The 16,996-nt window shown below is 48.7% G+C and overlaps 1 protein-coding gene across 1 annotated transcript in view; it reads right to left on the bottom strand.

The window, feature by feature from the left end:
- Positions 1 to 16,996, bottom strand: part of LOC138661875 (transcription factor RelB homolog) — a 45,681-nt gene that overhangs the window by 2,213 nt on the left and 26,472 nt on the right. Inside the window, exons 6-9 of the mRNA XM_069746822.1 lie at positions 15,324 to 15,428; positions 14,844 to 15,059; positions 13,959 to 14,024; positions 13,804 to 13,878 (exon numbers count right to left, since the gene is read on the bottom strand). Of these exons, the coding sequence (XP_069602923.1) occupies positions 13,804 to 13,878; positions 13,959 to 14,024; positions 14,844 to 15,059; positions 15,324 to 15,428 (462 nt within the window). The remainder of the gene's footprint in view (positions 1 to 13,803; positions 13,879 to 13,958; positions 14,025 to 14,843; positions 15,060 to 15,323; positions 15,429 to 16,996) is intronic.

The following is a 16,996-nucleotide window of genomic DNA, read 5'->3' as shown; positions in this document are numbered from 1 at the left end:
TAGGAGGAATGTGACATGAATAACATAACCATGCCTATAAGAAGGCAACTATGTACGAGCTCAAGCAAACAATATGAGAACTCGACAGTAAGGCTACGTTCACACTAGCGTTGTGCGCCGCTGCGTCGGCGAAGCAACGCACAACGCACGCAAAAACGCGGCAAAACGCACGCAAAAACGCTGTGTTTTGCGACGCATGCGTCGTTTTTTGCCGAAAATCGGACGCAAGAAAAATGCAACTTGTTGCGTTTTCTTGGTCCGACGCTTGCGGCAAAAAAGACGCATGCGTCGCACAACGCAACAAACAAAAACGCATGCGTCCCCCATGTTAAATATAGGGGCGCATGACGCGTGCGTCGCCGCTGCGTCGCCCGACGCTAACCCGACGCACACTAGCATAACGCTAGTGTGAACGTAGCCTAACAACGGCCCGGAAGGGCAACAGGGAGGGAGCTGTGTCCCCCAATTAGAGGCTAAGAGAAAGAGATTTTACGGTGAGTACACAAGTCTAAGTCTTGTGTACGTGTAAGCCTAAGTCTTGTGTATGTGTAAGTCTAACCTCTATTGTTGGTAAAATATTTGAAGGGTTTCTGAGGGATGTTATTCTGAGGGATGGATTATCTCAATGAGAATAACTGTTTAACTCCATATCAGCATGGGTTTATGAGAAATCGCTCCTGTCAAACCAATCTAATCAGTTTTTATGAAGAGGTAAGCTATAGACTGGACCACGGTGAGTCATTGGACGTGGTATATCTCGATTTTTCCAAAGCGTTTGATACCGTGCCGCACAAGAGGTTGGTACACAAAATGAGAATGCTTGGTCTGGGGGAAAATGTGTGTAAATGGGTTAGTAACTGGCTTAGTGATAGAAAGCAGAGGGTGGTTATAAATGGTATAGTCTCTAACTGGGTCGCTGTGACCAGTGGGGTACCGCAGGGGTCAGTATTGGGACCTGTTCTCTTCAACATATTCATTAATGATCTGGTAGAAGGTTTACACAGTAAAATATCGATATTTGCAGATGATACAAAACTATGTAAAGCAGTTAATACAAGAGAAGATAGTATTCTGCTACAGATGGATCTGGATAAGTTGGAAACTTGGGCTGAAAGGTGGCAGATGAGGTTTAACAATGATAAATGTAAGGTTATACACATGGGAAGAGGGAATCAATATCACCATTACACACTGAACGGGAAACCACTGGGTAAATCTGACAGGGAGAAGGACTTGGGGATCCTAGTTAATGATAAACTTACCTGGAGCAGCCAGTGCCAGGCAGCAGCTGCCAAGGCAAACAGGATCATGGGGTGCATTAAAAGAGGTCTGGATACACATGATGAGAGCATTATACTGCCTCTGTACAAATCCCTAGTTAGACCGCACATGGAGTACTGTGTCCAGTTTTGGGCACCGGTGCTCAGGAAGGATATAATGGAACTAGAGAGAGTACAAAGGAGGGCAACAAAATTAATAAAGGGGATGGGAGAACTACAATACCCAGATAGATTAGCGAAATTAGGATTATTTAGTCTAGAAAAAAGACGACTGAGGGGCGATCTAATAACCATGTATAAGTATATAAGGGGACAATACAAATATCTCGCTGAGGATCTGTTTATACCAAGGAAGGTGACGGGCACAAGGGGGCATTCTTTGCGTCTGGAGGAGAGAAGGTTTTTCCACCAACATAGAAGAGGATTCTTTACTGTTAGGGCAGTGAGAATCTGGAATTGCTTGCCTGAGGAGGTGGTGATGGCGAACTCAGTCGAGGGGTTCAAGAGAGGCCTGGATGTCTTCCTGGAGCAGAACAATATTGTATCATACAATTATTAGGTTCTGTAGAAGGACGTAGATCTGGGGATTTATTATGATGGAATATAGGCTGAACTGGATGGACAAATGTCTTTTTTCGGCCTTACTAACTATGTTACTATGTTACTATGTTACAAAAATCTCCTTTACTCTGTCGCCTCATTGGGGGACACAGGACCATGGGACGTCCCAAAGCAGTCCCTGGGTGGGAAGCAATGGACGAATATTGTGCAGACAGGCTGCTACACTTGGGGCACCGCCACCTGCAGAACACATCTACCCAGGCTCGCATCCGCTGAGGACTGGGTATGAACCCTGTAGTGTTTAGTAAACGTGTGTAGGCTAGTCCAAGTGGCCGCCTTACACACTTGTTGTGCCGACGCCTGGTGCCGAATGGCCCAGGAGGCCCCTACCGCCCGTGTAGAGTGTGCCGTAATACCGGCTGGAAGAGGAGAATTCTTAAGGCGGTAGGCGTCTTGTATGGTGGATTTGATCCACCTGGCAAGGGTAGCTTTGGAAGCTGGCAGACCCTTGCGGACGCCTTCTGGAAGAAGGAAAAGAGAATCAGACCTCCGGAAGGACGCAGTCCTAGACACATATATACGCAACGCTCTGACAAGGTCAAGTGTATGCAGAGCCTTCTCCACTCTATGAACCGGGACCGGACAAAAGGATGGCAGTGAAATTTCCTCATTGAGGTGGAAGTGGGACACAACCTTCGGAAGGAAGGATGGGACCGTACGGAGAACTACCTTGTCCTGGTGAAAAACCAGGAAGGGCCATCTGCAGGAGAGTGCTGTCAGTTCAGACACCCTGCGTAGCGAGGTGATTGCCACCAGGAAAACCACCTTCTGGGATAGAAGGCGGAGCGGGACCTCCTTAAGGGGTTCGAAGGGTGGTTCCTGCAATGCTGTCAGGAGCCCCCTGAAGAAAAGTCCTTACTTGCGGCTTGGTAGCAATGCGCCTTTGAAAAAGCACTGAAAGGGCTGACACCTGGCTCTTAAGCGAGCCCAGGGACAGCCTGGCCTCCAGACCCGATTGGAGAAAACCAAGTACCTTGGGTAAGGAATAAGGGAGTGGAGTCTGGCCACGAGATTCGCACCAGGTAAAGAAAACTTTCCAGGTACGGTAATAGATCTTGGCAGAGGCTGGCTTCCGTGCTCTGATCATGGTTCCAATTACGTCCGACGAGAGCCCTGCCTGGGTTAGAACCCAGGTCTTAAGGGCCACGCCGTCAAATTGAGAGCCCCTGAGTTCTGGTGGTAGAACGGGCCTTGTGATAGAAGATCGGGGCGGTCGGGGAGACGCCAGGGGGCGTCTACTGTAAGTTGTACGATGTCGGCGTACCATGTACGTCTGGGCCAGTCCGGTGTGATTAGGATGGTTGGAACTCCCTCTTGCTTGATCTCCCTCACCACCCTGGATATCAGGGGGAGAGGTGGAAAATGTACAGAAGCTGGAACTGGGTCCAGTCCTGAACCAGCACGTCTGCTCCGAGCGACCGCGGATCGTGTGTTCTGGCCATGAAGTTGGAGACCTTGGCATTGAAGTGAGATGCCATTAGGTCCACATCCGGGGTCCCCCAGTGATGGCAAATCTGCCTAAAATTTTTGGGATGGAGAGACCACTCTCCCGAGTCTATTCCTTGTCGGCAGAGGAAGTCTGTTTCCCAGTTGTCCACACCTGGAATGTGGACTGCCGAGAGAACCGACCCCATGTCCTCTGCCCAGTGGAGGATATGTGACACCTCTCGCATCGCCTGGGCACTGCGGGTCCCCCCTTGGTGATTCACATATGCTACAGCCGTGGCATTGTCCGACTGTATTCTGATGTGAGAGGCTGCCAGTAAGTGATGAAAGGCCCTCAATGCCAGGAGGATGGCACGAATTTCCAGGATGTTGATGGGCATGGTCGCTTCCACTGGGGACCACTTGCCCTGTGGTGTAGGTGCACTGCACCCCAACCCGTCAGGCTCGCATCGGTGGTCAGAACCTTCCATTGACCTGTGAGAAAGGATTTCCCCTTTGTTAGCGAGGTTGGCTTGAGCCACCAGTGCAGGGACTTCTTAGTTGACGACGTTAGCCAAAACTCCCTGTCGAGAGAGAAAGGGTTTTTGTCCCAGGACTTGAGGATGGCTAATTGGAGAGGCCTGAGGCGAAACTGGGCAAATGGGACGGCTTCTATTGCTGCCCCCATCCTCCCGAGGACTCTCATGGCAAACCGGAGAGATCGAGGGGGTTTACGGCGGAGGGTGCGAACTCCTAGGCGAAGAGCCAGTGCCTTGTCCTTGGGAAGGAGCACTAGATCCCTGGAGGTGTTGAATAGCATTCCCAGGAAGGTCAGAGACTGACTCGGGGTTGGTGATGACTTTTCTAAGTTGACTAACCAGCCCATGCGACTCAGATTGTCGATTGTAATTGAGACGCTGAGCTCGCAGTCCTTGAAGGTGGGAGCCTTGATGAGTAGATCGTCCAAGTATGGAATGACTACTGTGCCTCTGGAGTGCAGGACGTTCATGGTGGCTGCCATGACTTTGGTAAACACTCTGGGGGCCGTGGCGAGTCCGAACGGGAGAGCCACGAACTGGTAGTGGTCCTGGTCGATTGCGAACCTGAGAAACCTCTGATGGGCAGGTGCAATCGGCATATGGAGGTATGCATCTTGTATGTCTATGGAAGCGAGATATTCTCCCTTGTCCATGGACGCAATGATGGACCGAAGAGACTCCATGCGGAAGTGACGGACCCGTACATATTTGTTGAGTTGTTTTAGGTCCAATATGGGCCGCACACTGCCTCCTTTCTTGGGGACTACGAAAAGATTGGAGTAGAACCCTCGGAAGCGCTCGGCCGTGGGGACCGGTACTATGACTCTTGCTTGAAGAAGCGAGGAGACCGCTTGTCGGAAGGCACGAGCCTTGGCCGGTGGTTTTGGGGGGACAAAGGAAGAATCGGCCCGGTGCGTTGGAGGTGAACTCTATCTTGTATCTGGAAGACACTAGTTCCCTGACCCACCTGTCTTCTGTAATAGGCAGCCAGACTTGATGAAAGAGCAAAAGTCGTCCGCCTACGGGTGTGGTATCTTCCGGAGTCCGTGAGTCATAATGAGGAGAAAGTCTGAGATTTTCCTCCTCTGGGTTTAGACTGGGCTGCTTTTGACTGCCAGGTCTTGTCCGACCTTTGCGTTGATTGTGAATTGTCACTGTGTGGGGAACGGTTACGATTTTGTGCTGGACGCGAGACGGACCAGCCCGAAGAATTCCGAAAGGATCGGAATCGAGTTTGGTTACGCTTCTTGTAAGTGCGTTGAGGTTTCAGTTGGGGAAGAGAGGTACTCTTACCCCCGGTGGCGTTGGATATCATTGTGTCCAACTGTTCACCAAAAAATAGAATTATTCTTACCGTTAATTCGGTTTCTAGTAACCCACCACGACAGCACACCTGGAGGATGTTACCCCTTTCCTAATAGGGACAGGAAATGACAAGAGGTTAAATAACCCCTCCCTCATCCTCCCCTCAGTGTTATTATAAAGGACCACAGGAGAATGAATGCTTCAAATTATATTTATTCTTTTCAGAACGTATTTTAAGCAAAGGGAGGGATTACTCCTGCTGTCGTGGTGGGTTACTAGAAACCGAATTAACAGTAAGAATAATTCTATTTTCTCTAGTAACCCCCCACGACAGCACACCTGGAGCAGTACCCAAGAGTAATTTTTAGGGAGGGACTACAGCACTAAGGACTTTTTCTCCGAAGGCTAAGTCTTCCTTTGACATCAGGTCAAGCCTGTAATGTTTGGAGAACGTATGGACCGAGGACCACGTAGCCGCTCTGCAAATTTGCTCGATGAAAGCACTGGTTTTCTCGGCCCAGGAGACAGCTGTTGCTCTAGTAGAATGGGCTGTGAGCTTTTCTGGTGGTGGAAGGCCTTGAATTTGATAAGCCTCCAGGATTGCTCTTTTGATCCAATTTGCAATTGTGGATCTGGAAGTCTTCTTCCCTTTATTCTGGCCGAGAAGATGAATAAACAGATTTTGATCCTTTCTAATCTTCTCTGATGCATGAAGATAATAGAGTACCATTCTTCGAACATCCAAAGTATGGAAATGTTCCTCTTCCTCATTCTTTGGTTCTTGATAGAATGATGGAAGAATTATCTCCTGCGATTTGTGGAAATCGGAGACGACCTTTGGGAGAAAGGATGGGTCTAATCGCAGGATAAGCCTGTCCTGAAGAATCTTCATGTAGGTCTCATTGATTGACAGGGCTTGTAGTTCACCCACTCTTCTGGCTGTTGTTATGGCTACCAGGAAGGTGGTTTTCCAAGCGAGTTTATCCATGGTTATGGAAGATAAGGGTTCAAATGGTGGCAGTGTAAGTCCTTTCAGGACTATATTCAGGTCCCAGGATGGAACTATATTTATGGGTCTTGGAGATATGCGGGATGCCGCCGTCATGAATCTTCTTACCCATCTATGGTCAGCTAAAGACTGGTCAAAATAAGAGCTCAAGGCTGCCACTTGTACCTTGAGGGTACTGGGTCTGAGACCCTTCTCCAGCCCATCTTGTAGAAAATCCAGGATCTTGGCTAGGTTTGGTTTATCTGGGTTAGGTTGTTCAGGAGCACACCATGTGATGAACGTCTTCCAGATCTTTTGGTAAATAGAATTAGTAACCGTTTTGCGGCTTTTTTGTAATGTTTTAATTACCCTCTTTGATAGTCCTCTAGTTCTCAGAATTGAGAATTCAGAAGCCAGGCATTTAGGTGTAGCCTCTCGGGATCTGGATGCAGTATTGGCCCCTGGTAGAGAAGGTCTTTGACCGGTGGAAGTGCTATTGGCCCATCTATCTTTAGACTGATGAGGGCCCCAAACCAACCTCTTTTGGGCCAAAGTGGAGCCACTAGGATCACCTTGAGTTTTTCTGCCCTTATTTTCTGCAGGACTTTTGGTAGGACTGGCAATGGCAGGAAAGTGTATGCTAGCGTGAATGTCCATGGCTGGACCAATGCGTCCACAGCTAACCCCGGATTCATCGGATCTAGCGAGAAGAACTGGTCTACCTTTGTGTTCTGACTGTTCGCGAACAAGTCCACTTCTGGCTGACCCCATCTTTTGACTAGTATCTGAAAGACTTCTGGGTTTAGGCTCCATTCTCCTGGATGGACCTCTGTTCTGCTCAAGAAGTCGGCTTGTACGTTTATCTCCCCTTTTATATGTAGGGCGGATATAGAGAGAACATGTTCTTCGGCCCACGAAAATATTCTTGCTGATATTCTTTTTAGATCTTCGTGTCTTGTAGTTCCCTGGTGGCGAAGGTGGGCAACTGTTGTCCTGTTGTCTGAGTATATTTTTATGTGGGAATTTTGTACAAGAGTTACCGCCGCTTTGAGGACTTTTTCCACTGCTTTTAGCTCTTTGAAATTCGAGGATTGTTGTGCTATTTCGGCTGACCAGAATCCCTGGAATATGTGCTGGTCTACCGTAGCTCCCCAACCTTTTCCACTGGCATCTACTGTTATGGTCACTGCTGGGACCTGCAACCAGGGAACTCCTCTTATTAAGTTCTCTTTTTGTAGCCACCATGTTAATGAGGACTTTACATGCGGTGGTATCCAGATCTTTTTGTCTAGAGAACCTGGGGATCCGTCCCAGCTTGACAGAATATGTGTCTGAAGTATCCTGGTGTGGGCTTGAGCCCATGCCACCATCTGGATGCAAGATGTCATGGTACCTAGAACCGACATGGCCCATCTTAGAGATACTCTCTTCTTGTCCCGCAATGTTCTTATCTTTGATGTAAGCAGGGACTGTTTTTTGTTCGGGCAAGAAAGATGTTTGGCTGTGGGAGTCTAATAAGACCCCTACAAAGGTCTTCGTTGTGGACGGAACCATATCCGATTTTTTGGGGTTTATCACCCAACCCAGGGATGACAGGATCTGGACTGTTGTTTGAAGATGTTCTTGTAGAATTGGAACTGTGGGAGCCACTACCAAGAGGTCGTTGAGGTATGGGATTATGCATATCTGCCGACTTCTGATGTACGCCATCACCTCGGACATGACCTTTGTAAAGATCCTTGGAGCTGATGATAGTCCGAATGGGAGGACATTGAACTGGAAGTGGTCTATAACTTCTCCTCTGGTGACTGCAAGCCTTAGAAATTTTCGATAGGTTGGATGGACTGGGACGTGATAATATGCGTCCTGTAAGTCGATGGTTGCCATGACGAAGTCTTGCCCTATTAAGGGTACTGTCGATCTGACGGACTCCATTCTGAATCTTCTGTAGGTTACATATTGATTCAGCGGTTTCAGATTGATTATCATCCGATGGGTTCCGTTTGGTTTCCTTATCAGAAATAGGCTGGAATAATGGCCCTTGTTTCTTTCGTCTTTTGGGACTGTGGAGATCACATTGTTGATTAAGAGATCTTCTATCCCAGTTATCAGGGTGGACTGTAGCTTCGGTGTTGATAACGTTGTAGTTTTCATTCTTTTTTGGGGATATGATGTAAACTCTATTTTCATCCCCTCTTTGACCAATCTTAAGGTCCACTGATCCACACCGATCTCTTGCCAGACTGGGAGGAAGTTCGAAATCCGACCTCCCACTATGACGGCGTCATTGCTTTCTCTGGTTTTGGGGTTGTGAAAGAAAAAGATTCCTGTCTTTCCCTCCTTTCGGATAGCTCCAGCGACCTGTCTTACCCTTTCCTCTGTATTGAGGAGTATGCTCCTGCTGAGCGCGGAAGGGTCTTTTCCTAGGGTTTCTAGGTTCTGGTAAGGTCTTTTTCTTGTCTGAAGCCTTCTCCAAAAGGTCATCCAAGGCTGGTCCAAACATATACTTTCCTTTAAAAGGAATAGAACACAGCTTCATCTTGGAAGTCATATCCCCAGACCAGGATCTTAGCCAGAGTGCACGCCTTACCGAGTTTGACAGTGCGGATGATCTCGCCGTCACTCTCACGGATTCTGCGGAAGCGTCTGCTAAAAAGCCTGTTGCTTTCTGGAAGATAGGCAAGGAGGCTAGAATATCTTCTCTCGGGGTACCTGAGGACAAGTGCTCCTCTAGCTGCCCCAGCCAGCGATGCATCGATCTAGCCACGCAGGTGGATACTGAATTGATGTTCAGTAAAGACGCTAACGTTTCCCACGACTTCCTTAGTAGTCCGTCCATCTTACGTTCCAGAGGGTCTCTCAGTTGGGAGGCATCCTCGAACGGTAGCGTGGTCTTTTTGGCTACTCTGGCAATCTGGACGTCCACTTTTGGAACTTCAGACCAGCATGACGCTGTCTCGGCATCCACAGGAAATCTGTCTTTAATTTCTGCTGGAGTAGTCAGCTTCTTTTCTGGGGATTCCCACTCGTCCAGAACTAAATCCCGGATGTTTTGGTGAATAGGAAACACCTGACGCTTCCTAGAACGAAGTCCTCCAAACATCTCTTCTTGCACTGACTGGGCCGTCTTCTCTTCCTCAACCTCCATAGTTTTCCTTACAGCCGTAAGGAGTTCTTCTATATCAGATGAAGAGAAGTAGTATCTCTCTTGCTGGACAGTTTCAGAGTCCAGGGATAATTCACCCTCCTCTGGGGGTTCGTCCGACGTCTCTCCTTGAGAGTCCTCCTGCTCTTCCTCCTGTGGATTAAGTTTCCTTTTCTTAGCCTCAGGAGGGGCACTAGGAGATGGTGTAGGCTGGGAAAGAGTGGCCAGAGATGTTTTAATCTCCTGCTGGATTAAGGTTTTAATCTCTTCTATCAGGGATGGCTGTTCCTCTCTGATTATTTTGTCTGTGCATTCTTTGCACAATGATTTCTTGTATGAAGAGGACAGCTTCTTCATACAAACTGCGCATTGCGGGTAGTTTTTGTTTTGCTTCCTGATGTGGGTTCCTTGTCCCCCTAAAAAGGAAGGGGAGAAGGAGTCATAAGACTACAACCCACATCAGGGAATGGACACCCTGGGCAAGATTACTTACTGGGGCCGGGATGGTGCTGGGATCTGCAAGAGCAGAGCGCGAGGCAGACGTCTCCATGATTTTCACCACACTGTGGTCTTACCTGAGACGTCTTCTTGTCCGGGGCTCTTAAATAGGCGACCAGACACAGCACCTGTCCTCCTGTGAGAGGACCTCCTCCTCCAATGTCCGGATGTGGGGGGAGAAAGACCGCCGATATCCACGCTAACTGACATGCGTTCCAGCGTGGAACGCAAAGGAGCTTCCTGAGTACCGAAGCCGGCCGGCGTCCACTTCCTGCCGCCGGCTTCAGACCGGAAGCCCTCATCGCGCGCACAGCGCTGGAGGAGGAGAGGGGCTGGAGAGCTCAGGGAGGCCTCCAGCCGAAGAATGCCGCCCAGACCTTGCCTTGTCGGTGCGGACTGGTGGCGGAAGTCCCGAGTCCGGAGAGACGGGAGCAGCGCTCGGGGAAGAGAGGTAAGTCTGCTCCCCAGCTGCCCGGCATAGAATCTCTTTCCCCCTGGTGACCGCTGCCGGCACAGCACACCTGGGATGACCTCTTCATCCCTAGTAGGGACAGGAAAAAACACTGAGGGGAGGATGAGGGAGGGGTTATTTAACCTCTTGTCATTTCCTGTCCCTATTAGGAAAGGGGTAACATCCTCCAGGTGTGCTGTCGTGGGGGGTTACTAGAGAAAGTCGCCCACTGAGGTAGGGGAGGTGCGTGAGGGACTTCTTTGAGGCTGCATCCGCTTTCCATTCCCGCAGCCAGAGGATACGCCGAATTGTGATGGCGTTTGATGCTATCCCCGCTACACCCCTTGCTGAATCCAGAGCTGCATGAAGCATGTAATCTGCTACGACTGCTATTTGAACCGCTTGGTCCGACAGCTCAGGAGCGGATGCTTGGAGGCCAGCTTGTAAATTTTTGGCCCAGGCAGAATGGCCTTGGCGGCCCAAACTGAAGAAATCGCAGGAGCCAGGGATGCCCCTGCAGCCTCGAAAATTGAACGAGCCATGCGTTCTACCTGCCGGTCTGCTGCATCCCTGAAGGTTGAGCTATCTGGCAGTGAAAGGAGGGTCTGTGCTGCTAGTCTAGAGACTGGGGGGTCCACTTCGGGTGGGTCTGTCCATTCCTTGGTATCTTTCTGTGGGAAGGGGTACCTCGCCTCTAGATATTTGCGATTAGCAAATTTTTTCTCAGGCTGTGAAAGCTGCTTTTTAAGGATCGCCTTAAACTCTGAGTGGTTAGAGAAAACCTTAGGCGGCTTCAGAGGTCCTTCAAAGGAAATCTTGTGTTCTGGGGCCTCTGGTGGCAGACCAGAAATGTCCAGCACCCGATGGATGGAAGAGATTATGTCCTCAACTAGCGCTGTATTGCTAGGAGGGATTGGGATCAGGGACCCCTCCGTTTCCTTGTCGGAGTGACAGATGCCTTCCGAATACAGTGTATCACTGAGGTGTCCCCTGCTGGGTGAGCTGGGGCGGAGGCCTTCTCTGGTCGGGGATTGCGGAGATCTGCATTGTCTGTCCCTGGAAGGGAACAGTCTAGATGACCTAGAACTACGGTGTCTCTCCCTAGAAGGAGATGACCGTGTGCTATGGGATGACGCAGATGAACGTGACCTGTGGGTCCGCTTGCGTCCTGACCTAGACGTCGATGTGCCAGGGTCGTCCTGTCCCTGAGTCAAGCTCTCCCTTTGCTGGGTAGCGGTCATGGCCGCGGCATGACTCTGCAGAGCCTGAAGCAATGTGGAGGTTAGGTTATCTATAGACTGCGTCATAGATTGCGACATCTGAGTAACCCATTCCGGCGTGGCATTAGACACTGAGGCATTAGCAGGGGCCTCTTGGGGCTCCGACACAGTAGTCTGAGTGCAGCCCTGGCAGTGCGGGTACGTGTTGCCGCTGGGGAGAGCGGTCCCGCAGGCTGTGCAGAATGCATAATAGCAGTCCTGCCTGGTTCTCTTGGACCTTGAGCCCGGCATAGTGCACAGAGTGGAAATGGCTGGCTATGCAGAGCACCTTACAGGGGTAGCTATGCAGAGGAACCTTATAAGGGAGCCTTATAGGGAATATGGATTCACAGCCGAGTAAAACGACCCAGCTGTGATCTTACCCCACCAGTTTGCTACTAGGTCCAGTGCCGAATAACCACAAGCCTGTGCCCCCCGGAGACTGAAAAAGAGGCAGGGAGAGAAGGGGGCGGAGAGCTGAGGAAAAAAGGCGGCAAAGCTGTGTAAAAACGCGCCCTTTCTGTCTCGATCCGCCCCCTCTGTGACACTGTAGAGTGTCATATTTGTCATCCGGGGGGCGGGCCGGGGGGCGCAGAGGAGGCGGCGGCTACAGCTAGGCTGAAGCCGGGGCCTAAATTAGATGCATGATGCCCAGAAAGGCTCCAGGCCGGCGCGGAAGTCCGGGAGGGGGTCGGATCTGAACCGGACCCCCCCCCCCCGATTGAATGGCAGGATAGCGGTGGGGCTATAAGCAGAAGGGGGGCCTGTCTCCCTGAGGCAGTATAGAGCTGGTGCTGCCGCAGAGACAGGGCGCAGGGAGCCCGTGTCTCTATTGTGCCATGCCTGCCTGCACTCCCCCCGGCCCCGACAGGAGCCCGCAGGTGGGCTGGGGTCCCTGGATGCAGGCGCAGTGTGCTGGCCCATTACTGGAAGCTGCAGAGTGCTGTCTGTACAGGCCCTACCTGAGGTGTCTCAACCTAATGCCCCCAGATGGGGATTAGGGAGGGTGCTGCTATGACCTTCAGGGGGCCTTTATCCTCGCCTCGACCTCAACCCAGTAACCAAAAGGAATTGGGGAAGGAGTGGGGGGGGGGGTCTAGACTTCGATCCAGCACCCGAGGGAATGGGGAAGGAGCGACATGGGGAATAGCCATCTCGACTTCAACCGGGCGCCCTGTAATAGGGGGCCGAGGAAGGAGCCATGCCGGGAGTCTCACAGGAGACCCTCTTTTCTTCATCTGTAATCCGTTGGAAAAAAACGGAGTGAAAAATCTTAGGTGTGCCTCCTATGCGACACTAAGCAAAAACTGGAGAAGGCTGATGCTGTCAAGGGGTGTATACTGCAGAGGAGGAGCCACGGTTAATCTTTTTCAGATTATGCATAGTGTCGCCTCCTAGTGGACAGCAGCATAACACCCATGGTCCTGTGTCCCCCAATGAGGCGACAGAGTAAGATTCCATTATCTGCCGAACACTTCTTTTCTTTAACCCCTAGGTGGCAGTGCGAGTGCATGTAATAAAAGTGCTCTAGGCCCATTTGCGCAGACTTTAGGGTAAGACCTAGAGGAAGTAGTCACGTCGTAGCCGTAAGCTGCAGCAATTATTTGATTTTTGCATGGGGAACGCATGTCCGACCTTACTGCTGTTTGCAATATTGCGTTAATAGGGGAAAGAGAGAGGAGTATCCCAATAAACTATTCTCATCCCTCCGCAGCAGATTGCAAGAATCATCATATTATCAAGAAACCTTTCCAACAAGGGACGACAGTGCAAATCAAAAACCCATCCCTGAAGCAATATCACACGCAAACTTTCCATGTAGATGGAATGGCTTAAAGGGGTATTTTGAAGTAATCCCTTATCTATAGAATAGGATATAACTTCCTGATCGCTGGGGGGGTCCTACTGCTCAGACATGGAAAGTTTGTGTGTGATATTGCTGCAGAGATGGGTTTTTGATTTGCACTGTCCTCCCTTGTTGGATGGGTTTCTTGACAGTAGGGTTTTTTATAAGAGCTGAGGGGTGGTTGCTGTGAAAGACGCCCATCTGTAGGGTACTAAATGCAATATTTATATTTCCAGAATACAGCGCACCCCAGGCAGTTTCCCAATGCAGTACATGGGCACTTTATGGCTCTGTGTAAGGTATGGCATTGTGTTTAGCAGTGATAATGGCCTTGGGGCATGTCACACTGATCTTTGACTTTGATGACATGTATGAGTATGGTCAGACCGAGAAGACTAATTTTACCAGCAATAATCGTTATTACGTGCCTAGACGGCAGGGCGTACCTGCCATGGGGTTGTAGTGTTCCGTGTAGTCAGGTCTGAATTGCCGATTGCTTTTACTCTCAATCCCATGTGGATCTGCAAATAGAAAATTCAGACAATTCTGTCACTTCCCCGGATTGTCGCCTTGTGGATAAATCCCCTATGGTTATACATACCTGGCCCTTTAATGTCATCAAAGGGTGACGAGAGCCGTTGTCGCTTTCTGCCTAATCCGTAGGCGTCTGGAGAAAAGATTAGTAACTATGAGGAGATGTGTGAACTATCTGTAAGACTTGGAGAGTTAAAGGATTTTTTCAGAAACCCACACAATAAACAGAACGTCCTTTACTCCCCCTCCCCGGGTCCAGGGCTGGGTCTCCGCTGATCACCGAGTGTTATTGTCTGCAGCGCTGATGTCAGGTAGTCAGCGCTGCAGTCAATCAGTGAGCTCAACAGCACTGACAGAGTAGACGGCACTGAGTTCAGCGATTGGCTGCCGTGCTGTCGACGTGACAAACTGTAGTGAATTTTAGTCTGGGATTAATAAAGTTAAGAAATGACAGATTAGAGCTCTTCTAACCTTCCCAGCATTTCCCAGAGTGCAATATGTATGTATTGGAAATACTGTAGGAAAAATTCCTGCAGAAAATCTGCAATCAGCAGGAAAATCCACACTGGTAAATCTACATAACAAGGATGGAGATTTTGGAGCGGATTCATCCATATTTTATTCTATTGCGGCAGAATTGCAGAAAATAGGCAACAAACGAGGAAGTCAAAATCCCCAATATACCCCCATGGTTGTGGATTTTCACTTTTTTGTGGAACTGATGGAAAAAAAATAGGCAACAAACCTGTCACCAATACACAACACAAATTGACAAGCTGCAGATTTATAATCCGTCAGTGTTGATGGCATGTCAATCTACAGGCGAATATTTTTTTTTTTTTTTGCTGCTGACACAGATTTTCCACTTGCAAATCCGGGAAGAAAAATCTACAGCATTTTGCGCTACGTGTGATCAAGAATATCCTGCTATGAAGGAATTGTAATTACTCACTGATTGGTCGCGGCATGTAGGTGAAGATCACTGCCTCACTGCGGATCCCGTCTCCGATCCTCTGCAGACATACTTGCACAGGAGTCGGGTCCTTGATGTGCAGATCATGATACGGAGGCGTCTTCAGGACGATGGCGATCTGCCTGTGGATATTGTCTTGCGAGAAATCGGCACAAGCTTGCCATTCCCCTTCCGAGAACATAACCTTTATATCCTCTGGAAGAAGGCACCAAATGTCAAGGTAACATACAAGCAGGATAGTCTGCGTAACATTTACTGATCTCATCGGGGTATTATATCTCCAGGCACAGAAATCTCAGGACAGTGTCAAAGGGGCCTGTGATCACAGATCTTATTCCATGGACATCTGACATAGTAGACACTAGAATGGCCCTGGAGGAAAATCAGCCATGACTGCATATGTCATGAAGACACTGACAAGCTATGGATCTCCTGGGATCACATGTGCCAATCTCTCACCTTTCTGCACTTTCTCACACAGGATATACAGCTCCTCTCCACCGTCACAACGGCCGTGATCTTTATTCATCCGGCAGATCTTCAGCTCCGTAGTGTTAGTGGATTCTGTGAAGATGGATGGAAGATATTAGGTCCGACACAAGACAATGCAGGGCAACTGTGATCCCTGAGGGTCCGAATGCAAGACCCCCTTCCACCAATCACAAGAACAAGGGATCCCGGAATCTCCATGTGATCACACCTGAGTGGTGCACAGTGGTGTAACTTGAATCCTGTGGGCCCCAATTCAAAATCTCCAACACGGCCTCCACTATCACAGGTTTTTAATAGTAATAGTGTCATGTGAGCCAAAAGGGTCCTTTGCACCCCCTAAGCTCCAGGGCTCGGAGGCGATTGCTACCCCTGCCCCCATCATAGCTACATCCAGGGCGGTACAGATGTGAATGTAGAATTTAGCCAGCATTTACATTAATATGGGACTTTTAGACCCTCACTCTTGGGATCTACTGGACCTGCACAACCAGACATTTATTACCTATTTTGCGGATAAGTGTTAACCACTTCCCACCAGAGTCATTTTTAATTTTTTTTTTTTTTTGCGTTTTCCATTTTTTTTCCCAATCCACCAAGAGCCACAAATTCTTTATCTTTGTGTCAACATAGACTTATGAAGGTTTTTTTGCAGGACAATCTGTAGTTTTAAATGGCATCATTAATTTTATAATATAATGACACACATCACACATATATTGTCATTATATATATATATATATATATATATATATATATATGTGTGTGTATATATATATATATGCACATACATACACACAGTATGTATATAATTATTTTTTTAGTATATTTTTTGTAATTCCTGTAAGGGCTTGAAACTTGTACTATATCTTGCAATTCAACAGTCTAGTGCAGTATATGGCAGGGGTGTCAAACTGCATTCCTCGAGGGCCTCAAACCATGTGTGTTTTCAAGAATTCCTTAGTATTGCACAAGGTGCTGGAATCATTCTCTGCAGGTGATTATATTATCACCTGTGCAATGCAAGGAAATCCTGAAAACATGACCTGTTTGCAGCCCTCGAGGAATGCAGTTTGACACCCCTTGTATATGGTAATAAAATGACTGATCTCTTATGAGGCCCAGGCTTCCTAGAGGCACCAAGATGGCGATGAAGGAGGGTCTTCAGTAGGTCTCTGGCTACCATGACAACTATAGGCTGTTGGGGGCACAGAACAATTGTGCTGCTGTTAACATGTAAAAGCTGCAGTGAAATCTCTCTCCAGTCACTTGTGGCTATATGTTTACTATACATGTAGCCGCAGGTGTCCACTCCATACTCCCGCACCTGACATTTATACATTGGGTAGGGGTTAATGTTGTTTGCGGGATGACCCCTTTTAAGGGTTATTCCCTTGATCATAGCTGGATATTGTCAGATAGAGCTTAGGAAAACAAGCACTTTTTCAATTTGCCATTTATTAAAATTTGCAGCCGTTCTTTGGATTTTAACACTTTACTGTTCTTTACAGCTTGTTGCCTAGGTGACCGACCACCACTACGGTCTAGTTTCCCGGGTTTCCTCCGGGTACTCGGTTTCCTCCTACATACCAAAGACATACTGATAGGGAATTTAGATTGTGAGCTGTTGTGAATTCTGTGGT

The sequence above is a fragment of the Ranitomeya imitator genome, chromosome 2 (assembly GCF_032444005.1).
Source record: "Ranitomeya imitator isolate aRanImi1 chromosome 2, aRanImi1.pri, whole genome shotgun sequence".
Lineage (NCBI taxonomy): Eukaryota > Metazoa > Chordata > Amphibia > Anura > Dendrobatidae > Ranitomeya > Ranitomeya imitator.
Note: the sequence above shows the minus strand (reverse complement) of the source record. Positions and strands in the feature narration are given on the sequence as shown.